Source organism: Mycetomoellerius zeteki, unplaced genomic scaffold (assembly GCF_001594055.1).
Source record: "Mycetomoellerius zeteki isolate Tzet28-1 unplaced genomic scaffold, Tzet1.0 scaffold31, whole genome shotgun sequence".
NCBI classification, from domain to species: domain Eukaryota; kingdom Metazoa; phylum Arthropoda; class Insecta; order Hymenoptera; family Formicidae; genus Mycetomoellerius; species Mycetomoellerius zeteki.
Window position 1 is genome coordinate 873,602 of NW_017257294.1, and position 25,835 is coordinate 899,436.

Below are 25,835 nucleotides of genomic sequence, written 5' to 3' on the forward strand. Positions count from 1 at the left end.
AATAATGAATCTATAATATAGTTGACAAGCGATTGCATTGGTTTTAAGTGCAAAATGTGAGCATTTACCTAAATAGCTTATATATTTAATTTGCTAATTTAATTTTCGTTCTGATTTTGTTTTAAATCGATTTTATAGAGCCAAAATTTTCTCAGTATTTAAAAATTTAAAACTATTAAAAATTAAAATATTTCTTAGTAATATTAAACACTATCTCTTATAAACATTATACCGCGTTCCCACAAAACGTGAATCACACGTAAATGTGTATTCGTATTTAGCAATTTTATAGATTACATGAAAATTTTCTCATTTTATCTTAATTATCTTTTAAAAATATAGGGTAACTCCGGCAAATACGCCGCGCTGGGATTTACGCTGCAGAAGTCAGAAAAAATAGAAGGAGTGGGGGTATAATTTTCCCGCAACTACTCTGTTACATGCCTTTATGTTATATTAGTATTGTGTTATGATTTCAGCTTCTTACTGTTAATATTAATGAAATTATTGTGAGTTGAATCGATTTGTCACTGTAATTAATCTACATAAAATGATTACTATAGGGCGTGTAAAAGACCTAATGGTTATTTTGTGATACATACGTATAGAGAAATACATAAGTAAAGCATGTTTTATAGCAAAATACAAGTGCTTTGCTTTCGTATTCTTTGTTTAGTTTGCTGTCTTATCCCACCTGTTTGGGATACACGGCATTTTTAGCGGATGGGATTTATGTAAAGCATACAAAGTGCGCAGATTGAATTCAGTGCACTAAATGCAATGAATATATTATATGAAATATGTATTTTATGTCATAATACTTGTAATATAAGGGAAAGTTGCCGAATGCGTACCACTTAACCTATTTTTTATTATATTTTCCATTTGGCACTGTTTTATATGCAAATGAACATTAGAAATTGTAGCTTGAGGTTTTTGGACGCTTATTATTACATGTTTAACTTTCCACCATAACAAATTAATTTGTTAAAAATCTTTTTGTAACATGCTGCAAAAGGTACGATTTAGGCAATCAGTCGCCTAAATCGTACCTATAGGTATTTTTTATCGTATTTCCTTTGAAAGTACTGAATTTATGAATGAAAACAATTAAAAATATAAGATTAATAAAAGAAATCATTAACTAATACCTAATAATTAATTAATATCTAATTTTAATAATTTATTGAAAAAATCAAATATTTTATGATTATTAAATATAATTACAATGGTTACAGATATGTATATACAGTGAATGATTTGTCAATCTTATTCATTATTTGTAAATTTTTCATGAGCCGTACATATCCCCCCTCCTCCTATGAGTAGCCATATATCTCACCCCTATAGGATATACGGCAAAAATGCAACGATTTCAAAAAGTTCATTTTTTTTAAATAAATATTTCGGATTTCTAATATTTTTTTCATAGTAGACAGTACAAAGTTTTTACTGATATAGTTCGTTTACTTTAAACATAATAAATAATACTTAATAAATTAAGTTTTTGATAGGTGCGGCGTATATACCGGAGTTACCCTATCTACTTACTGAAATAGTTTTTTATTCAGATTTTAAGTTACCACCAAACTTTTCGTATTACTTTTAATTATACGTACAATATCAGAAAAATCTATAATTTTGTCACTGCTTCTTTACTTTGTCAAAATAAACTGTGTAAAACTGGGTATACACTTAGCGAACAAACGCTGATGCGAATATTGGAATTTGTTTCATTCATATTTGTGTTTGTAAACAGTTCGTTTCTTTTCTTGATTTCACTGAGCACGAGCATTCGATCAGATTTATTGGCCGATATTCATGATCAATTCTTACATTTCAGGTTGTCTTAAGTACAATCTTAAGATGTCAATCAGAAAGCTGTATTTACATCTTAAGACATTACTTAAGATGATCCTAAAATATGAACGGATTATGAATATCGTCTATTATCAGTGTTCATACATATAGCATGAATTCGTACGACATTTGTGCAACAAATAGATAACAATAACTTTTATGTTTAATGTTCCTTCGTTCATACGTGTATATCCGGTTTAATATATCCTCAAATATGCCGAGAAATGAAAAAGATTGAAACGCTGGTGAGTTAAGAAAAACTCATTGGGACCGCGTTTAATGACACAAATGAAGTTTCAAGAAATACTCCTTATTTCACTGTGCTTATTGTTAGTAATCGAGCAGGAAGCAATATTCAATATCGTAGATAACATCTAACGATCAACTCTCCCTATGAGTTGATCCGACCGAGTTTATCGTCCGCCGACTGCAGAAGTTCACGAGATACATTGAACAAATAATGGTAAATGCGTATTCTTATGATAGCAATCCGGCATCATCCCGAATCCTTCGCAGAATCTTTCCGCTCACCCGGAAATTCAGTCGAAGTTCAGCCGCATCGGACTCGCTCGTGCACGGGGGAGCTTTTCTTAGCTCGCAAAGAAGAACGGAATTTATTTCACCCGTGAAATCCCACTCTCGCGGAAAGCCCCGGAAATGTACGGTAGCGGGATGCAAAGACGCGATCGTGCATGGGAGAGCTGATCAGAGTATGTACCGGGTGAACGATTTTGAGGATAACGCCCGGAGCGACGTGTCGTCGCGATGCTACGTGTATCTGCGATCGTGCGGCAGGTGTTACGGAAACCGAATCGTTTCCCTTAGTTATCTGTACGCGCGTGTGCGTGTACGTGTGGATACCTGCGTAATTTCACCATCATCGTGAGTTTATATAGGGGGAAGGTGGGTGGGAAAAAAGCACGAATTAAACATGACGAGTGCCGCGCAGCAACTGGCTAAAACTTCTCTCTCGCCGAAACTGAAAACCCCGTCCGTATTCCCAGTACGCACGTTTTCGTCGGTTCGCGATATAACCCCCATGTGTGTGTGTGCACGTCGAAATACATATAATTATTCAAACTACACCGAGCACCGTAAATCTCACGTAGTCGGGCGGATATCGAAATAGCACGTAAGAATTGCGCATTATTATTATTATTATTATGTGCGCTATAAATTCTGACAAAGTCGGATGAATACAAAAGTGAGATAATAACGATCGATTAACAACCTGGAGGTATCTTTTGTGCAAATGTTACGATATAATAACACAATTGCATTCTGCAGGTCTTCATTATAACATATCATAACGTTTATTTACGAGTTATTGTCATTTTATTTTCTAAATTTTCATTATACGAATGTATTGTATTTGTAAATAACTGTTATATCCTTAATAACAAATGGTCCTAATTTAAATGCGAAATTATAAATTTACCGTAGCGTGAAATAAGCGAAACGTATATATAATAAATGTAACTTGTATAAAGATACTGAGGCTACTCCTTTTGTTTTACTCGATACTATGCGTTATTGAAGTAGCGCAACAGAAATGTATTTTTTGTTCGCGCGCGTATATGTTTGTAGTGTTTGAATACGCAATGTAACTAAAAATACGTGAAAAAATTTTTACAGAATTCTCAATAAAAAATCAAAATCTTTATTGTAACGAGAAATACTACCTGCTACGAAGTTTCCTTTTATTAAATTGTTTTAAAAAATATTGCAATAGAAAAAAATATTAGTTTGTAATAAATACTAATTTGGAAATATTAATTGTTGGGATTTGTACAAGTCATACTGCACGAACGGTCACAAATAACTCCATTTAAAATGATCGAATCGAGCCTTTGAAAAATGAATTATATCACGAGCTGTCACCATTTTTAGAAATGAAATATATAACGCGTTCTTTTTTTACGCTAGCAAAAAGAAATAAATATCATGCTTTTCTGCTTTAGAATTACATATATGTATATTGTATAATGCGTTATAGATTTTTATATATATCTATAACACACACATATATGAAATATACAGGATGTTCCATCTAACTAATCATCTCTTATAACTTTGCTGAGTAAGAGATCGAATCAAAAATATATTCAGATAAAAGTTGTATGGCATAAAGGAGCACAAATAATGGTAAATTTAATTTTTGAATATATCACTTTTTCAAAGTCACACATGAATGTTATCGCCATTTTTTTAAATAAAATTATATGATTTTTTTACATAATATGATTCTTTTAATTATTCTGCATATAAAAGTATTAAGATAGATCGAAGTTAATAGTTTATGAGATACTTTGTACTTTATTCTTATACATTTTGACATAAAATATAAAATATTTCGTAAATTTTTTTTTATATTTCTACTTTAATACTTTTATACAGGGAAGACCGGGACGCATCATGGATTATTGATTACTTAGAATAATCCAAAATATTTAGATTAATATAACTGGTATTGTATAAGTAAATTAAGCATACAAATGATATAGATTATAATAAAGTTATTTATATGATTAATTTTAAACATCATATTAAATTTTTTAAATTATTGATAACTATAGATCATTCGTTCATATTCCCACATTGTTTATATATATAATGATTGAAAGTTTATTGGAAAAACGCTATTATTCTATAAATGCGTATTTTATAAATATGCGCAGAAGGTAAGGTATTATAAAATCTCATAAAATAATAACACAATCGAATATTCTAACATTTAATAATATTTTCTAATATTCATTAATATTTCCCCAAATAAGAAAATATGAATAAAATCGGAAATATGAGCGGTATCTTTGGCATATTCGAGCAAATTTAACAGATTTCAGATAACGGAAATAGGAAATGATAGTTTTTGTAATAACGTAAGAACGCGTTCCGATCGCCGAAAAATCCTGACCGGACGTCAACTCAGTCCGATAAAGCGCCATCGTTACCGATAATTATCGGAAAACACTTAGGGCTGGTGTCATGTGTGCTAACCATACTGCCTGATTGGCTTGAAACTTCATTAATCACCGTCACTGCTTGATGTATTATTCGCTTTTAGCGTACAAGACAGGTCCGGTATCACGTCTGAGGAACTTTACTTGGACATTGCATTGTTCACAACTGGCGCGCATGCGATCATTTATACTACTGACTAACAATTTGCGATGGCAGTTATGACAGTTGGAATATGATGAAACATAAGAACAATAATTGCACATTTCCTAAGATTATCTCGTTTCATATATATTAGTAACATTAAATTTTGTTGCTTACATTATGTTCTGTTCTTTTATTGTGTCTCAGTTTTTAGATCCTATCTTGTAGATAATACAATTCCAAATTGATTTTAATTCTTGTGCTCCATCATAACGCAACCGATTATCTGCAGTAAAAAATAAATCCGGTTATATTGTGTGAATTTCAATAATATTTAAATGAACAATTCGCAAATATTTGTCGTCCCTTCGCGAAACTAATCGAAAACGGTCGACACACATTCCCGCGTGTGTCGCTTCAACAGTGTGATTTAATATATACCTGCAATTTGCATTTAAAATAACTAATCGGTAAGCAATCGATAAACCGACCGCTGCTTCGCTATTCACGTCGCAACTAAGTACTGTAAATAAAAAGTACACGCTGTTTACTCGCGCCTACACCGAATCCTGAATTAGCAATCGAGGGCAACTACAACGACGTTGATAATCGTCCTATTATGCATCGTTAACGAGATGACGCAATCCGATCTTATCGGCTCTGCTTATGATACATTTTCAGATCGGTCGAGATGCGGACGAAGACAAAAGCGAGGAGAGTAACCCACCGCCATTCATCACGCCCCCGCCTCCGAATCCAGATTGTGAGTAAGACCATCAAGTAGCCGCAGTAACGATTTTTTAACCGCTTATAAAGTATAACGCTTTATCGTTGAATCTCGTTCTAACAAATTAGAAGATGTCCACTCTACATGATGTCATATATGTAATTGAGAACGTCAAAAAAATAACCAATTCATGAAATTACTAATCTCTCTGTCTCTCTTGTCTCTTAAAATAACCCAAATCAATTAAAATCATTTTACCCCGATTTAATTAAATGATTGATACTGCTAATTCAATATTTCCATTTTTCCCTTTTATTACATTACTAAAGTACATTTATCTGTTTTTACAAGACTTTCATTCTTTTGAGAAATGTAAATCAAATTATTTTTTTTTACGATCCAGGTAAATTAATTAAAATCATTTCGCTTTTATATTTTTCAATCAAACGATTGAAACTGCTAAATCGATATTTCCATTTTTCGTCATTTATTACACTAGATGTGTATACACTGTTATTACAAGATTTTCATTCGTTTTATAAGAAATGTATATCAAATTATTTTTTCTCGATTTCAAATACAATATATTTTTTTATTATCTTTTGTAACGCTCGCGACATTTATCTAATTTATTGCGGAGGTATTCAAAAATTTAAACTATCCATAAAAGATCAATATATCGTATCAGTATTTTGGGACAGTTTTAGTCTGACAGTTTTCCAATTAATCAATGTACCAAAACATTAATATCTTCTCTTTCTCTCTTTTTTTTATCCGATCCGACATCCCTAGCTTAGTAAAGATAGGACAGCGCGTTAAAAATCGTTTATTAATTTCGCTATAGTCGACGTCGATGCGCAACGTCGACTTCAGAGATATCGCGTCGAAGAAACGATGATAAAATATGAAGCAAACTTTTTTAATCTACTTTTCGCGCGCATAAATCACCATGGCGTGTCAAAACAGAGAACGACGAAGTTGCGTGGACTTACGGCGGCGCGTATTCGTTTTTTTTTTTCAGATAAAGGTCCGAAAGGTGAAAAGGGTGACAAAGGGGACAAGGGCGAGAGTGTCAGAGGTCCTCCAGGGCCTCCTGGTCCGCCTGGTCGCGACGAGGTGAGTGCATTATTCAATCAACGAACTTTTTTTACGGACTAATTTTTTTTACGGATAACCACGATGAATTGTCCTAAAAACGATTATTATTTCTTGTGCTTTCTCTAATAATGCCTAAATCAATACAGTTGAATAATTAATAATGATTGAATTAATATTGGTTGAAATTATTATTTAGTCGTATTTAATCATAATTAGAATAACTTATTAAGAAGTTATTCCAATTGATGAGAATAATATAATTATTATATTTTATTGCAATTATTATTGTGGCCCTTTATTTTGTAATTATTATACACAAATGTGTGTTCCTGTTTGTAATAAAACATGAAAGAATTTCAATATAGCGAATTACTTATAATAACATAATATGCCTGCAACATTGCAATTAAAAAATAAAAATTATGCTTTATCTTAATATTTCAAAATTTAATTATTCGTGAATTTATTTATTAAATTATATTATTCCGAGTATTATACTATTTAGCTAATCATATATCTCATATATATCACAGTGTAAGTTTTCATTACTCGGGGAAAGTGTCTGTGCTTCCTGTAGGTGTAGACATGTAATATTAACTATAGAGACCGCGATCGCGTCCGCAGATCCGTGCACAGGTACGATATTGAAGATGGCCTGAATACGCCTGAATCCGGGATCACTCATTTATCTTGTTATTCGCGTGAGTCAATTTAGCATCGACACCAGAGAACCGGCGCCTGTCGCATGTAACACTGATTACACCAAAGCCGCTTTCACGGCGCTTACTATCTTCCGCTGTTATTGGTACGCTGTTATTGGTGTACATGCGTATTTGCTTTTAGACACCGTCGGAACTTGATTGTATCGCTTTATTCATTATTGCGACTAATAGTTTGCTAATATTCGATCGTTAACGCTATTATAACTGATTCTGATGGAGCGGTATCAAATGCAACAGCGACATTAAATATATTGATATTTCAAGGATTGGCTAATGAAGATACCACAGGGACCACCTGGTCAGAAGGGAGACCCCGGCACTTGCACCTGCAACGCCACGGCCTTAATGTCTTCCTTTACGATGCCAAAGATGATACAAGGGCCGAAGGGCGAGCCAGGAGTACCCGGACAAGAGGGCAAACAGGGCTTAATGGGTCTCACGGTAATGATTCTCGTTCTCATGATTCTAGCAATAAGATTTAACGATAACGCTGAAAGTGACATATATTTAAACTACTTATGACCAATTTTATTTAACATGATATCTTTATATAGTAAAAGACATCTAACAATGTAGCGAATATTAAAATATAATTGTAAAAAGTAAATTTTATAAAATATCAAAAAGAAATAAGGCTACGAGCCATAGGTCAATCAACATAGTCTAAATTAATAAAATAAACAAACATAACACAATAAACTTTAATAACACTGCCGGTAATAAACAATACAAACGTTTCGATCTCTATCGGATCATTATCAATGTTGGAAATGAATACAAAAACAAAGAAAATATATAGAATTAAAAATTAGAACTTCCCTCTCATCTCGCAGTACTTTCGCCAACATATTGAAAATGTACGATGTGAAATCGATAACATGTTTCTCCGTTAATGTGCAATGTATGATTTCTTAAAGTGGATCTTAATCAGACAAATGCGAAGAGAGTGAAAAATCTTGTCTTTCTTCGTTCGTATACTGACACAGTATAAGAAATCATACATTGCACATTAACGGAGAAACATGTTATCGATTTCACATCGTACATTTTCAATATGTTGGCGAAAGTACTGCGAGATGAGAGGGAAGTTCTAATTTTTAATTCTATATATTTTCTTTGTTTTTGTATTCATTTCCAACATTGATAATGATCCGATAGGGATCGAAACGTTTGTATTGTTCATTGCCGGCAGTTATTAAAGTTTATTGTGTTATGTTTATGTTTATTTTATTAATTTAGACTATGTTGATTGACCTATGGTTCGTAGCCCTATTTCTTTTTGATATTTTTAATTTATTGAGCCTTATTACCATTATATATTTTTAAATTTTATAAGTCATTAATTTGAATTATAAACTTTCTCAAATTCTCTTTCAATTCTTTTTTCAAAACTTAATTTTTTTCAGTTTAAAACCATATATATCATTTTTGGTGCTTCAGTTCATTAAAAGGATAATACCGTTAAACATAATTAATTGAATTATGCTTAATTAATGTGATGATTTCAGGGTGCGGCAGGACCGCCAGGAGAAAGAGGACTGCATGGTCCGTCCGGGGCTAAAGGTGACAAGGGTGATATTGGAATAGCGGGACCGGAAGGTTCTCAAGGTCAAAAGGGCGAACCGGGTCGAGATGGAATACCCGGTGAAAAGGGTGCGCAAGGTCCGCCGGGGCCGCCTGGAAAAGGAGAATTTTCTGGCTATGACGTAAGTAGATTGCCATGCTTGAATATGATCTATCATGCTGAGGGCGAAAGCCAAGTTAAAATATTTTCTCCGGTGCCTTCTCTGCGGCTTGCATTCACTATTTCTACTTATCCCCGCGAGATTTTCTTTATATTCGCTATTTTCGCGACGACATAAAATTTTCGCTGATATTTGTATTTACTTTCTATTATTGTTAATTATCAATGGCCACGCTATTGTAACAGAAAAGAATATGACGATAACAGTTATCTTTCTCAACAATTCTCTTTATGCTTTATTAAATAAGAAATATTGCATTCCTTCAAATGACTATGGATAGCATAACATTATACAATGCTTGTGTGAACTATTTAATAATATAACTACATAACAGTGGATAATTATTGTAATAGAATAAAAAATTTAATACATTCTATTATCGTTAAATGAGAAGCTGGAAGAAAAGGCAGGATGTTTGTCTAAATGGTTTCTGCTGGATATAACAGCGATATAAAAAGAAGACCGGACGAATGGAGAGGTAATGTTAACGCAAGGGATATGACATTGACAAATTTGCTAGAGAAGAACATTTATTGTGTACGCGATTACTGACGAAGTAGCGGAAATTCAGGCGCGCCCGACCGTACAAAGTCATCGCTATAATAAGTAGATAAGTATCTCCATTCAAGAAATTTTCATTATCCTTGTATAAATCTAGCTCAGTCGTATTATTCGCTATTTTCCCGAAACGGACACGCGGCAACGAGAAACTCAGAGGGAAATGGTGGGTCATATCTTCTCTCGCGGAATCGTCGAGTTATTATCAAAAGTATGCTATTTAAACATCGCGTTCGACGCCATCCACTGTATATTAACTCAGCAAATTATCCCAGTTAACCATTTTTGCCTTATCATTTGTAACTATCATTGTATGAAAACTACTTGAACAAATATTTAATATTTGTTAAAATAAACAGAAATAGGTTGGTATTTTAAGTAAACTTTTCTCAAGACAAACTGTTTCTGTATGATAAGAATTGTTTGTATTAAGAATAATTCTGTTATTTGAGCTATTTATTTGAAAAAATAGACAGTTTAAGTTTTGAGATACTATAAACTAAAAAGCTCGTTTACTCATCACTACTATTTCAGATTTACATTAAAAGTGAAAAATACACAATAAAAATTCTTGCAAATTATACTTAAATTTTTTAATAAAACAATATTTATAATCGATAAAATAGATTTATAAAATGTATCGATAAAATAGATTTATAAAACTATATTCTCATTTTGGGAGGAAACTCAATCCTACTTATTTTTTTACATTATTAATTTGACAGTTTGTCATATTTGTGAACATGGCTGATTTATTTTTGATTATGCATAATTAATTTCCAGATTATGATTATTTATTAATTAATGAAAGGAGAGTTTTCAGTATACTTTACAAATCGTTTCTATTGATCGTAAATGCTGTTTTATTGAAAATTAATATTTCCATATTAATATATTTTGCAAGAATTTTTATTATATGGTTTCAGGCATCACAATCTAAAGTATATGATGAATGAACAAGAGTTTTAAATCGAAAAGTGACGCAATGTGGCACTTATTATATTTATTACAATTACATTTTTGTTATTAAATATATAAAAGACAAAGTTAGGTTATCGAAATTATGCTATGAAAGAATTTATAACATTAATCGTGTATGGTAAGGATGTTAAAGCAGGCAATCCAATTTATATCTGGTTATTGAGATGGCAAAGTATTATTACTATATTATCCATGATATCGCGTTCCGAAGTGCATGAAAATGCACGCGAAGGTGTATCCCAAGCCATCGTTGGGCCACGTCGCAGTGTACGGCTCCCCGTGCTACTGCTTTTACGTGTACCGAAACGACAACTACAGCGATCCTGTTCCCACTCGCGATCCGACAAGAAATTCGTTGAATGGGAATGGAACGCGTATCGCCCCGCGGGGAATAAGAAACTGTGCACGTAATAACGGTCGAGCTGTAAGTCCGATCCTCGGCCTCCTCCCTTTTCTCGTTCGTGTTTCCCGTTGAATACTTTCTCTCTTTCTCTCCTTTTCCATTGCGATCTATTCTTAAAAACGTGGCGAATCTCACTCGATTTTTTGTCAGCATACAAAAAATGGTCCCGAATCGCGTTAACAGGCCTGCGATATTAAAACGATGTACCTATAGCACATGGCAATACATCTGCATATGTGCGATATTAACGACGGTAAAAGTTTTAGCGTATGTATGAACGAATGTGTAGTTTCGGGGACGCTACCCGTAAACACAAAAAATTCCCTCTTCCCATTTTCCTCGATAAACAAACGCTTTTCCTAGCCCGACCTTGTAACGAAGTGTAGTTACAATGTTTCCGACTTTCTCTATAACGGTACCTACAACGTTTCAATTGTTTCAAAGAATATAAAAAAAAAACTCGACCAATAACGGCAAAAATTAAAAGACTAATGCGTGCTAGAAAAATGAAAGAAATTATAATAACTTTATTGTTCTTATCATTATAATTGCTATTATCATATTAGCTACAAACGTGATATTACTATACTGAAAAAAATATAGTCAATTTTAATAAATATTTAGTTGAACACTACTAACTAAATATTTATTAAATATAAAGATATATTTATTTGGTACAAGAAACATTAATTTGATTTAACAATCATTCTTTTTACTGAACAAATATTTATTTACTGTAAGTAAATGTTTAGTTGGCAGTATTGAACTAAATATTTATTAAAATTGACTATATCTTTCTCAATGTACAAAACAAAATGTAGATATTACTCGTTAAATAATTTTATTATTTTGATTTTGTTCATCGCGCTAAAATATTCGTAAATTCTTTTTAGTTTTACTTTCTTTACTTTTTCAGTATTCTATTATAACCTTGGTTATAAGTATAAAACGCTCCTAAAAATTGACATAAGCATTTTATATCTAATGAAAAATAAATTAAAAAGTTTTATTGAAAAATAAATAAAAGTAAATAAATATAAATACAAATAAATAAAAATAATATTTATTTTTATAACAATATTAATATATTATGTTAGTTTTCCTTTGTCTTTTATTACCGCCAGTATTTTTAAGAGAATAAATTAAAAATGCTTTATATTTATGGGAAAGTTGTACATTTACAATGATTTGATTATCTTTTACAATCTTTTCGATTTCCCAACTTGCAATAATTCCTTGGAACAAACATCGATTTTGGCAACGCTCGGATAACGCATGGAACAAGCTAAATCTACTTAAGATTGATATTCCATGTCAAAGTCAGCGGTAGTGGTTCAATTCCTGAAACCCGTTTCTGGCCACAGGAGAGAAAAGAAATCTCCGCGCTGTCGCGGGGACGTAACGATCCTGTCGCACCTCAAACCGTCAATTTACCCCCGGAGATGCAGTCGTTTTTCACCTTGTTCTCTTGTTAGCGGTTTTCGCGGCGGAAAACGCAACGACGTCGTCGCAGAAATATAGTGGCGAGCAGCGTGGCAGAACGGAGGGCATCATCGCCACGCTATCGAACCGAATCGCTCCGCTTTATCAACGACACAAACCCGTGACGCGGATGCACCCGCATATCGCTGAAAGATCAGCGCGGTGACGCAATATTTATCCCACCCTCATACCCTCATACCCTCTACGAAGATGTAAAAAATGAAAGGGGGAAAAAGAGAGAGAAAGAATGCAGTCCCGCACAATACGGTTTTCTGTTTTCATGCCGGTGGCACGTTTCCAAATGTTACATCGCCGGAAAAAAGGCCGAGCTGACCTAGCCTGGTAATTGTTGAGACGTCGCAACAGAGGAAAATCTCGTTACTCTCGGAGCTGAAAGCGCGGAAAACATTGAGAGCTTTCTGCTGCTGTAATCTTACTCGAGATAATAATCCATTGTAGGATTATTTATGTATATATTTGAATTTTACCCACGCATTATAATAAATGAACCCGATAAATGTCATTAATGTAACATTATAATTCTTCAATTACATTTTATCGCTTACTATGAGCGTCAACTTGATCCATTTGATACTGTATGGTAATTTCGAGTTTTATTAATCTAACGAGAGATAATATAGATATGATGAATATGTATCGGTACGATGCTCTCCAAAAACATTTTTACACTTGATTCTGATCTAAATAAATCTTAGAAATGGATATTAATATTGGATATAATAGATATTGTATTTCTCCTTTAAATATGAAGTTATATTAAGCAAGTGCAAAACTTCGTGCCTAATTTAATATTCAATAAACTCAAACAGTAATTTAGTATACAAAATTTAAAGTTTATCATTTTAGAAAGGAATTTAAAGTTTAAAATCTCTATTTTCGAGAATCATTAAGTTTTTCGAATTTCTGCGAGTTTGATAATTTTTACATATAGAAAACTACAAGTTAAACAAAATAGAAAATTTTTTTCTCACTTTGTGAGCATGTCATGTGTCCAAAAACCATTTGCAAAAATTTTCAACTGTCTAACATAAAAGTTTAGTCTTATAAAATCATTTTTTTAAATATTTCTAAAACATTTTTGTTATCTTTGTTACCTTTATTATATTATTTGAATTGTTCAGATTAAATAAAAGGAACATTTTAACTCTGATTATTCTCTCATTACTTCTCTGATTTAACTTCGTTAAAAGTCATCACATCACAATTTAAAACACAGATTCTTAAAGCTAAAACTTTGCTTTATCGATTAATATGATTGTCAATTTGAGTAAAATATTGCGTCCTGAACTTACATAAAAATTTTTTTAAATCGAACACGAACTTTTGCACTCACCTAATACAAAAATCTCACTTCTCGCGCTTGTACTTAATACGTAAGTTCTTTCTTATAAAGAACTGAGCACGTTACAGAAGAATGGAAAGAATAATTACTTGGCGAATTCGATTATACCGTCTATCGTGCAATATATTCTACACGGAGAATTTTTTTTTAGAATTTACCTTGAAAATATGACAGTCGTGGGACAACATTGTATTTCAAAAAATTTTAATGTAAAGCTCTCTCATTCATTAATAAAATTACAATGAAGTATAAAATAAGTTTGATCAATTTTACTGAAGTGCATGGTAAAAATGTTTAAAATATTGTATTGTACCACGACTACCATATTTTCGGGAGAAATTTTAAAAGAAAATTTTCTCCATGTAGCATTGTGATTATGCAGCAATGTCGATGATTCAAGCAACCATAAAAGAAACATGCGGTTTTACGATATAACGAAATGGTAAGCTTATAACTTTGCTTAGGAGTCGAGGAAAATCACAAATTGCGACTGCAATACAATAACCCCTGTATCGCCGAATATATGTACATACGTACATTAAAGCCATTAAATATAGGGCAATCTGTGAAATACAATAGAACTGCGGCGCTATATGTTATATGCCTGTTAGCACCGGATGGATGTCATTAATAAATATTCTCAAGAAGGGAACAATGTCAAAGTTGTTATAATATTCGTGACTGATGATTCTAAAGCGTTGCTGGCATGTAACGCTTTTGGACATGTATTATTCGGAACGGAGTTCCGATCTAGGTAGCAATCATATAACTTTTTCGCTAGAGCGAAAATGTGGAAAGTGAAACTTTTTTTTATGTATGTATGTTCGTACATATACACACATACATACAAAAAATTTTCACTTTTCACGTTTCTGCCCTAGGGAAAAAGTTACATGATCGCTACCCGGAATTAATTCTATTTTCCCTAGAAAACACAATAAAAATCTAGGGAATAATTGAACGTTTCCGATCGCGGAATCTATTCTGCATATAATTCCAAACATACCTAATACGTGCCCTGTTCACTCATCACTACTACCTCATATTATGATATTAGAAGCGAAAAAACATATAATAAAATTTCTTGCAAATTATGTTTGATTAGAAATATTTTTTAATAAAACAGCAATCGATAAAATAGTTTCATAAAATATATCGAGAACTCTACACATCTTCTTAATTCGAGGAAAAATTAAATCATATTTCTATACATTATTAATTTTATTTATCGTAGCTGTAAATATAGCTTATTTAATTTTTTATCACATAATTTATTTCCAAATATATGATTATTTATTAATTAACGAAACAAACAAAATTTTTCGATACATTTTACAAGTCGATTCTATCAATTGTCAAATATTGTTTTATTGAAACAAATTTCCAGATTGATATATTTTACAAGAATTTTTATTGTGTATTTTCTCACTTCTGACGTCACAATCTGAAATAGAGTGGCGAGTTAAGAGGAGCCTTTGTCTTCTAGGCTGTCGAAACAGGTCGTATTTTATTTATTCCTCACCAAATATACGAGTATACTTATACAATATTTCGTTCAATGAAAACTAACCGTATGAGAAATGAGTAAATTAAAATTTGATCGTATCAGGTATATTTGACATATTCTAACTTCTATTAATATATAACAGAAACTAAAATCTTTAATAATAAATTCGTTGCTTGACATAGAGTCAACTTTTATTTGATAAAGATGTTCAGGTTCATCTATTTCACTTTTCAAATAATTAAAAATTAAAATATCGATATTCTTTAGGAGAACTTATATAAATTATTTCAAATTAGTCAAAATTACTTAATAGAATTATTTACTTAATTATTTTACTTAATAAAATTATTTAAATTATTAATACTGAAAATATATTTAATTCTAGATTTATTTTTATAAAAATATAATAGTATTTTAACTAAAGTACTTAATCTAATAATAATTGTACATAATATTTTAGTTTCGATCGGTATTTTTTGTGTCACTTTAAATTAGAGAACCTCTAGTCAGAGTCTGAACACGGAGACAAAGTACGGCGGCAATATTTCGTTCTTTATTGCAGAGTATATAGGAAAGCACTTATGATGCATACGTGATCGTCCAAACCGAATACAGCCATAAAGTACAACAAACTATTATTGGTAAAAATATGCGTTACCTATAGCAAAATATTTCGTTAAACAAGATATGATAATAAAAATTTGTATCATTTTACAAGAAAAAGAGTTGAATGTCCAATTGTAGTGAGTTGTGTGTCCAATTGTAATGTTTGGCCATGTTTGCCTAGTTCAAGATTGTCCTATCAGGAAACAGTTGAGAGTGATCAGAACCTCCTGACTAGTGAATCTTTACTTTAATCTTTAAATAATAACGTATTTCGAATTTTCCTTAGATTATTTCCATAATTATTACGAAATAAGAAATATCAACCGACCGATTTGGTTTACAAATAGTTTGATCACTGCTTGACCGTGGAGACATAGAATTCAAATGGACCAGAGTTTAGAATACAAATACGTATCTGAACAAGGCCTAAATATTTCACGGTAAGATCAGAGACCAATCTTGTCGTCGGGACAGTTCATGCAAAGACAGATACCCGGTGCGCACATGCATACAGCAACGGTTATCTTACGTGACCCCGCCTCGCACCTCGGTCCTTCCTCGAATGTGCAAGAGCCCGATTTCCCCGGGGAATACAGAAACCAATTTCTAGGCTGCCTACTGCATGTGCCGGCTAAGTGTACGCCAGGTAGGAAGGAAGGCAGGCTTGGAGATGCGCGGGTGTTGCGTCCTGGAAGGTAGTTGAAGACGGGCCAATAATACTCGATTCAGATGTTCGCGCGTTTCAATGTGTATGTACATGTGTGCGAGCCACTGCGCCGATCGGTTCGGTAGATGTTCCCCAGCGCGAGCGATCGTGCAGACTGGAATTTGAATGAACAGAACCGGGTAGAAGAGAAAATTCGGAAATTGTATTAAGGCTACGCCACAATGTATTACCGCCAGAGAACTGCTTTAAAGTAGAAGCGGATTTATAGGTGCATGCTGTATATACGCGGTAGGAAGAATTCAGTGTGAATAAAAGTGCCATTGAATTTTAAGAAAGATACGGGATGAGTTGTCTAATTTTACGACTTGAAGGAAGGAGGAAAGAAGGGAGAGAGGAAGAGAAAGATTTGAATAAATTTTACTGCGAATAAGACCCGTTAAATATTAATTGGATAAATGTGCAAATAGCAAATACTATGAATATATTATATACAATATCAATATGAAATATTAACGAAATGTAAAGCATGTCATTAATTGAACCAAATAATATCGTTATTGTTATTAATATGTTTCCAAACAACAAAGCTATTTATTACGAAATAAGATGGATGCGTAAATAATTCTCATAATTTTTTATAAAAAGAAAGAACTATATGCCGATGTATAAGTAGTTGAATATAAGAAATGGAGAAGTATATATCTATATCGTTGCTCTATCAATAGCCGAAGAAGTCTAAAAGTTTCAAACCGTTTGAAGGAACTCTGAATGGATATAACTAGTTATGAAACGAACGATGGCATTGATATATAGATATACAGAAATCGCAGTGACATGATTTATAGCGAAATGCCATACTAATGCGAAACAGAAAATAATCGCCTCACGGACTGTAGAAGAAAATATTAAAAAGAAAAGCTTGAAAGTATCAAGTATTTTCTATATCAACCTATTTCGTTCGATTTAAAGACCTACGTACTGAATATCGTGCGAATTGCGTGATAATCCACTGCGAAGAAGAATGATAATTAATCTTTTCTCGCATAGAATTTATTTTAAACGTGAGATATTTGTGAATAATACACACAGAGTATTATAATTTAATATATTATATAAATATTAATTTTGTTGAAAAAAATATGTCTCCACAATTTATTTCTAAATTGTGTCAAAATATATCATTTGTGTATTAATTTTTACATGATGTTCAACGTTACTTTCTAACATATTCATTTTGTGTTTAAATTAAAACACAAAAATTTGAGTGGAGCATTTGGATATGTAAAGCGTGTTAAATTTAACATATAAATTTTACAACTCCGTATTTGTTAGTAATAAATAAATATTTTTCTCCGTATAATACATACATATACTCTTTATATTGTCCATAAAATTAAAACGTATTAAGCAAATAAAAAAAAATCTCCTTTTCCGTTATTTTCTAAAAACTTACTTCGTCTTTAAAAGAATCTAAATTATGTAGCAAATGAAAGAAACTTCCGTATTTAAGAATGCAATTTGCACTTACGATTCTATTGCGTAAATCGATTTACACTAAAGCAATTGCGAATCATGTACCATCAACAATTGTTCGTGCAACAATTGTTCGCTACTAATCAATAGCGATGCAAACGTATAGACGGCAGTGTCAGGCCGGCTCGCGAGGCTTTCAGTCTCGCAACATTATTCCAACGATCTAATGGGGAAATTTCGATTATTATGCGCATGCAGCCTAGTTGGAAACCTCGAAATATTTACAGAGTGAGTACGGACTGGAGCATTCTGATTGCATCGTAAATATCTTCTCCGATACTTAGAATTCCTTTTCCAAATTATAAGATCCCAATAAACTATTCATATATGTATGCAAGTTCATCAATTACATAAAATAATCTCTTATTTTAATACTTGTCTATCTAGCCGGAAGGTATCACAATGAGACCAGGACTTCCCGGACAAAAGGGTGAGCCAGGCATTTCAGGAAATCCCGGTCCTAAAGGCGAAGCTGGAATACCTGGATCCAAAGGCATCAAAGGCGAACCTGGATACAAAGGTGTTAAGGGCGATCATGGAAAAGATGGTCCCAGAGGAATTCAGGGTTTCAAAGGTGAACCTGGCGCACCCGGTGCACCTGGATTACCCGGCGCACCTGGAGAAAATGGGCGACCGGCAGAAAAAGGTGATAAGGGCGATACAGGGCCTGAAGGAAAATTGGGACCTCCAGGACCACCCGGTCCACCCGGTGTGGGCGGTTCCGGTGGTATAAATGTGGGAGATCTAGGTGAGCAGATTTTTCTTTAAACATAGCAATGACGAATTTAGTCCAATATTTATTCATTTAATCACTTGCTTGATTTTTTTTACGTAATCTTACCTTTCATATAACAAAGTTAGCTTTTTTTTTATTAACTGTTCTATTAGTCTTCAACGTAACAAAATTAGTTTGACATTAATAAAACATTAAGTAAAATTAAATTAATGATATTATATAATTATAATTCGAAATTGAACTGATGAGAATAAATCTAATTAAGTAAGAGAAATAAAATTAAATAAATGATACTATAATTGCGTCACATGAAAACGTAATGCTATCATTTATTATTTATGTCTATATTATTTTATTAATAATTATTTTTAATAAACAAAATGAAGATACATATATTATATAAATTTGTAAAGAAAAGTATTGTAAAAAGCTAAGAAAATTTGATATCTCTTGGATTTTATCGGATATTTTATACAATATCAAATATGATTCTACCAGTTAAAGATTTTAGATTATTAACAATGCTTTTTTATATGAAAAAATTCAATATCTATAATTGCGTCAAAACGAGAGCAACAAAATATAATATTTGAAATGTTATTTAATCAAGGATTTGGCACAAAAGGGGATAAGGGCGATAGTGGAGCGCGGGGATACAAGGGCGATAAGGGCACAAAGGGCGAAAAGGGCAATAAGGGTGACGCCGGGCCAGCTGGTATTCCCGGAATAAATGGTATTCAAGGGCCTCAAGGAGATAAAGGCGAACCGGGTAAAGACGGAGTATCAGGATTACCCGGTATACCTGGCGCTAAAGGCGAAAGAGGTGAAAGAGGTCCTCCTGGAGCCACTACCGTCGCCAATTCCGGAGACTATATCACCATCAAAGGTGAGAAAGGCGCCGAAGGAAAACGGGGTAGAAGAGGACGACCTGGACCGCCTGGTCCTGTGGGTCCTCCCGGAAAGCCAGGAAATATGGGAGAAATCGGTCTACCAGGATGGATGGTACGTTTTGTTATTTTGATTTGTTATCTCACTTTTACATTATATAATAGTGCTAATCAAATAATTAACTAAATTAATAGATATGAATAGAATAACAGTAACAATGTGAAATGATGCTAAATAATGTATAATAATGAAATAATAATGATGATGATAATAATAATGTTATTGATAGTATTTAATATTTATAATTTAGAGAGCATATAATTATTATATAATTATTAAGTAATACTATCTTAGTATTCAATATTAACAACATACGTCGGATAAATATTCTGTAATAGCGTTATCTTGAAATATCTCATTTCTAAGCAACGCTATTTTTATCTTTTCCACAATGCCAACCGAAGAACTCGATGAAGGTGAGCTTTTAATCAAACCGCACAACATGAATTTTACACAAGCGCTAAATACACCATTTTTTAATTTCTGGAGTAGATATAATTACGAATGTTTTTCTTGCACCTTCTTGTAAGATTAAGGACGAATTTAGTCATCGCAGTTACGCAAAGAAACATTTATTAAACGTTTAAATGCATATCGAAATTATATCACTACGTGTCACAGCAACCAAATCCCTTGCGCTAATTAAAACGCAAACGAGCGATTCATCTGTCACTGTCTTCCGCAGGGTCGTTCTGGGACTCCTGGAATTCCGGGAAGTATCGGACCAATGGGACCCAAGGGAGAAAAAGGGGAACCTGGCGCACCGAGTCCTTACGGTGTTTCTGTCGGTGTAAGTATAACTTCCAGTTTCTTGTCGTGGTATCGTCTATGTAAACTTCTCTCGCGCGCTCCAAACTTTACATATAAATCCAAGCGCCTACCAAAAGGCGAAAATAGAGAAGTCAAGCCGAGCTTCCCTTCAAAGTGGAATCTCATGCGAGTGAGATGTGAGTAACCTCGTCAGTCGATCGTCCGCGAGCAGCGAAAACAAGAAATGTTGCCTTTGAAAGGAAGAAGAGAGGGATGAGGGTGGAGAAGGAGCGGAAATAAAAATAATGGTTTTCACCTCGCGCAGTTTCGGTCTGGCAGATTAAAGTGGCGGGGGATATATATCCTTGTGAATAGGACGATACGGAAGTCTTTGAACAACGGGCGGCGCAACGCGAGTGATGGAAATTAATGCAAGAGTGCGCCTGGCATGCTCCCTTTTTTTTCGCGTCTTCGTCGCTGGATTTATTCGTTGCGCCAAACAGAAATTTTCTCCGCCGCGGCGAACAGAGTTTCGCGAGCTGTCATGGCTGACAACTGACAAATAACGCGTGCTGATACGCGCGATAACGCTTCGCTTTTCTACGAGCCTGTGTACGTGTATAACGTATTCACAACCAGACGAATAACAATTCTTTCAAATATTACAACATCAAGTTAAAAAATATGTAAAGCAGACGAACAATTATGCTGTATGAGAAAACAAAGTGTTACGAAAACTTGCGATTTATACATACAAGAACAAAATATTTTATAAAATCGATTCTTTGTTCGATAAATTTGAAACTAATTTTTCCTTGATTAAAATTTTCAGGATACCTTATCATGAAACTAAGATCTTTTCATGGATTAAAATTTAAGGATGTATTACACTTATTTCTTTTAGTGAAAAAATTATTAATAAATTACATATAGATTTTTCTATATTGTATTTGAAAGCAATACAAAAAGTTTGCTAGCGATTTAGATCAAAAATTATTTCAATAAGAAATAGACATATTTTTTTTTTTAAATAATTATGATAAAATAAAAAAATTTTACTTAAATTATAAAATTGTATTATTAAATATAAATATTAACTTATTGAATTGTTTCATATACCTATAATATATTGTATATCATTCATTTCTACGGCAATCAATTCCAATTACTTTTTGCAAAAACTATACATACATCCTTAAGAATGTAAAATGTAACTTTGCTTTCTAATTAATTTTAACTTTACTTTGAGTGTCCTTCTGCTGATTGATTGGATTCCTGTTGAGACCTGAAGAAATTTGACAAGAAAATCGTTGAACAATTTCTAAAATCTTTTTTGATACCTCTGGGACATCCTATCAGAATTTCTTACGGCTATCAGCCAAGAGATCGTAGAGATCTAGTGAATGCAATAAAAAGAAATCTCTTCGACGGAAATTCCATAAAAATACAAAGTGCATAGATAAAAATCGTTCAAGATATCCATCATTTTTCTAAGGGCATGATACAACATTGATAACGACAAGGATAGATTATTCCTCGAGAAAGAGCGATTACAGTCAAGAGCAACAGGAAATTCCGATATCGCCTTCCCACGATCGAAAGGATGCCTCTCGCGCCTAGCACGTAAACCGTCTTCGCTGTACATTCGTGAAAAAGAACGCAACGAAGAAACGTCGACAGAAAGCCGACGTGATGCGCCTAAGCGATCATTGCATCTCATTCCTCAACGTTTCCGATAAATCAACTGCTCCTATGTTCTCGGCAATACTTTACTACTTATTGACTCCCTACAAATCTGTCTGCCGAAGCGATGGGATGCAGCGAAAAAAGGGAATTGATAACCACAATTTTGGGGTTATATTGACGAGCTTCTGCGAAAATATCGTGCCGATTTATTCACACATTAAATACGGTTTTTTAATATATTTTTAGATCAAAGGCGACAAAGGAGACGACGGTTTTCCCGGAATTCCTGGACAGCCGGGAAGAGAGGGCCAAAGAGGACCTCCAGGACCTCCCGGACCTCCTGGAATACCATCTAAAGGAAACTATTATCCAGTTCCAGGACCTCCGGGTCCTCCCGGACCTCCTGGTCCGCCCGGTTTGTCTTTAATCGGACAGAAAGGAGAACCCGGAATCGGTAGAAGTCACGTTTTCGGAGAAAGAGATTATTACCCCCCTAGGCAAGGTAAAGACATTAAGATATTACGAAGTCGAGAGTTATTACAGTTTGATGGTACTTGAGTGACAGAGCACTTCGATAACGAAATTAAAAATATGACTATGTGAGCCTCCGCTATTGTTAGTGCATAAATTATTCATAAGACGATAAGATAATTCGCGAACAGTTGGAATGTACTTATCAAATGAAGTTAACTGCAGACGTTTCGACTCCGAATTTATGCAGTGCGATAATTGGTGAGGTCGAGTACAAACTTTGTAGACTGCAAGTTAACTTCATTTGATAAGTACATTCCAATTGTTTGTGAACTTTATCTTATCGCCTTATAAATGTATCTAATTTACGCATCAACAACCGTAGAAATTCACACAGGCATTTTACTTGCACGAGATTTATTGTTGGAGCCATAAACATTATTAATTTAATTGATTTTAATTCAAAATACGAATTATAAATTATTATATTAAAAATAAATTACATTTAATTTTAATTAAATTTTATTTTATTTAATATTATATATTAATTCAAAATTTAATAACATTATATAAATTAACAATTAGTCAATTAGTTTAATTAATAATAATTTTTTATTAAACTATTCAAAGTGAATAAATCTTTAATGAATCCCCGTTTTATCGAGCATGCTATTTATGCCTATTAAATAACAAAATTAAATTTCACACTCGCATACCCATAAGGAGCCAGAAGTAGTCTAGACGAATTGAAAGCTCTACGTGAACTCAAGCAACTGAAAGAACTGAAAGAGCAATTAGGTAAAATTTATTGTCTAGTATAATATTAAAACGAATATGCGCCAGAATCGTTATTCCTTCGAATGCTTTATAAAATATATTTCATTAACATGCATTATATTAACGTCGGTATTCTTACATTTTTAAACTTGAAAAATTGTTTTCAAGGTGTTGTTACTGCCGCTACAAGGGGACCTTTAGAAAGTACAACGAAAATTGTGCCAGGAGCTGTTACGTTCCAAAATACAGAAGCCATGACAAAAGTAAAATTCTCTATAATTAACAATAACTGCTTCTTCATGTGCGCGTAAATCTAATTTTAATACTCTCGTTTTACGTTTACAGATGTCTAGTGTTAGTCCAGTTGGGACCCTGGCTTACATCATAGACGAACAAGCTTTACTAGTCAGAGTTAATAATGGATGGCAATACATTGCAGTCAGTATTAAAAAATCGCACCGCTATTATAAGTTCATAGAATACTATAATTATATTAAAACCAAACTTCTCTTAATCTTCCTTAGCTTGGATCACTTTTGCCTATCACAACGCCAGCACCACCAACGACATCACCACCGCCAGCAAACCCTCCTTTTGAAGCATCCAACTTAATTAACCAGATACCCGTGAAAGCCGACGGAACAGGAGTAAGTTAACGATTTAAACTCATTTCACGGATCGCACATTTGCAAAAATTAAACATGTTAATATCGAATTTGCAATTTTTTTCCATGCTATGCAGTGGTATCCGCGGATGGTGAGATTGTACCATATTTAATTACGACTTTTTCTGTTCATTTGTTTGCGATATATTTTGTATTTTTTTAAATTGGTGTGTACATACAAATAAAAAATATAACGTTTTAATTAAAATTTTCGTAAATTTATCTTTAGTTAAAAATATAAAAATGTGCGCGCTATTATTACGATTGGAAATATTTATTCAATGCGAATTATGTTTTTTAGTTGAGGATGGCTGCGTTGAATGAGCCGTTCACTGGAGATATGCACGGTATACGAGGAGCAGACTACGCTTGTTATCGACAAGCAAGGCGAGCAGGCTTGAGAGGTACCTTCCGCGCTTTTCTCAGCTCTCGAGTTCAAAATGTCGATAGCATTGTCAGATTAGGAGATCGAGATCTTCCTATAGTTAACATAAAGGTAATTAGGAATAATATCCATTTATTACCATGATGATCATTGTTAAAAATTGAATATTTTTAACTAATAATCCGACGAAACGTAGGGCGACGTGCTATTCAACTCTTGGAAAGAAATGTTCAATGGAAATGGGGCGTACTTCTCTCAGAATCCCAGAATCTACAGCTTCAATGGAAAGAATATCCTTACTGACTTCGCGTGGTTAGTATAGAAAAAGTATACACATATGAAATATAAAAGAAAATATATTGATTTTATTGCATAAAAGAAAATTAATATATGTATAACCACCCTCAAATACATAAATTGTAACGTAAATTGTATACTGAATTTCTATTAATTTTGAAATGACTACTAAAATTCGCGGACAATATTACTCACACATTATTAATCACTACTCATTAATTTAAAAATGTTTATTATGTATAATATGTTACACACACATATTATATGCAATGGTTGCCAAAAGTTTTCGGTCAATGAATGATCTTATTGTATTGGTCATATAAGAAATCTTTATAAATAAAGCTCCAGTATACAAGTGTACTTAATATAGATATCTCTCCCATTTCAAAGAATTTTACTAACTAATAATATAAACTGAAAATCAGATTAACAAAAATATATAAAATTATGTGTTGGTCGAAAATTTTGGCAGTCACTGTACATAACGATGTATTTCCTTGCTATTTTCTTCATATCGTAAAATTAACGTTGTTCTAATTACAGGTCCGAGAAAGTTGCGTGGCACGGTTCTCACAAACTTGGTGACCGAGCCATGGACACTTACTGCGATGCCTGGCACTCGAGCAGCTCGGATCGTTATGGACTAGGCTCGCCGTTGACCGGCGGTCGACTGTTAGAACAAGTACGATATTCGTGCGACAATAAATTCGCGCTGCTCTGCATCGAGGTGACGAGCGAGCTGGTGAGGAGACGACGGAATGCC

At 33.2% G+C, this 25,835-nt stretch overlaps 1 protein-coding gene across 1 annotated transcript in view; it reads left to right on the forward strand.

The window, feature by feature from the left end:
• Window positions 1–25,835, forward strand: part of Mp (collagen XV/XVIII-type protein multiplexin) — a 121,328-nt gene that overhangs the window by 94,661 nt on the left and 832 nt on the right. The window contains exons 3-17 of the mRNA XM_018451001.1: window positions 5,647–5,728; window positions 6,714–6,808; window positions 7,777–7,953; window positions 9,021–9,218; window positions 18,745–19,105; window positions 19,704–20,095; window positions 20,727–20,831; window positions 22,724–22,979; window positions 23,672–23,746; window positions 23,894–23,988; window positions 24,071–24,163; window positions 24,250–24,372; window positions 24,692–24,886; window positions 24,972–25,087; window positions 25,616–25,814. Of these exons, the coding sequence (XP_018306503.1) occupies window positions 5,647–5,728; window positions 6,714–6,808; window positions 7,777–7,953; window positions 9,021–9,218; window positions 18,745–19,105; window positions 19,704–20,095; window positions 20,727–20,831; window positions 22,724–22,979; window positions 23,672–23,746; window positions 23,894–23,988; window positions 24,071–24,163; window positions 24,250–24,372; window positions 24,692–24,886; window positions 24,972–25,087; window positions 25,616–25,814 (2,562 nt within the window). The remainder of the gene's footprint in view (window positions 1–5,646; window positions 5,729–6,713; window positions 6,809–7,776; window positions 7,954–9,020; window positions 9,219–18,744; window positions 19,106–19,703; window positions 20,096–20,726; window positions 20,832–22,723; window positions 22,980–23,671; window positions 23,747–23,893; window positions 23,989–24,070; window positions 24,164–24,249; window positions 24,373–24,691; window positions 24,887–24,971; window positions 25,088–25,615; window positions 25,815–25,835) is intronic.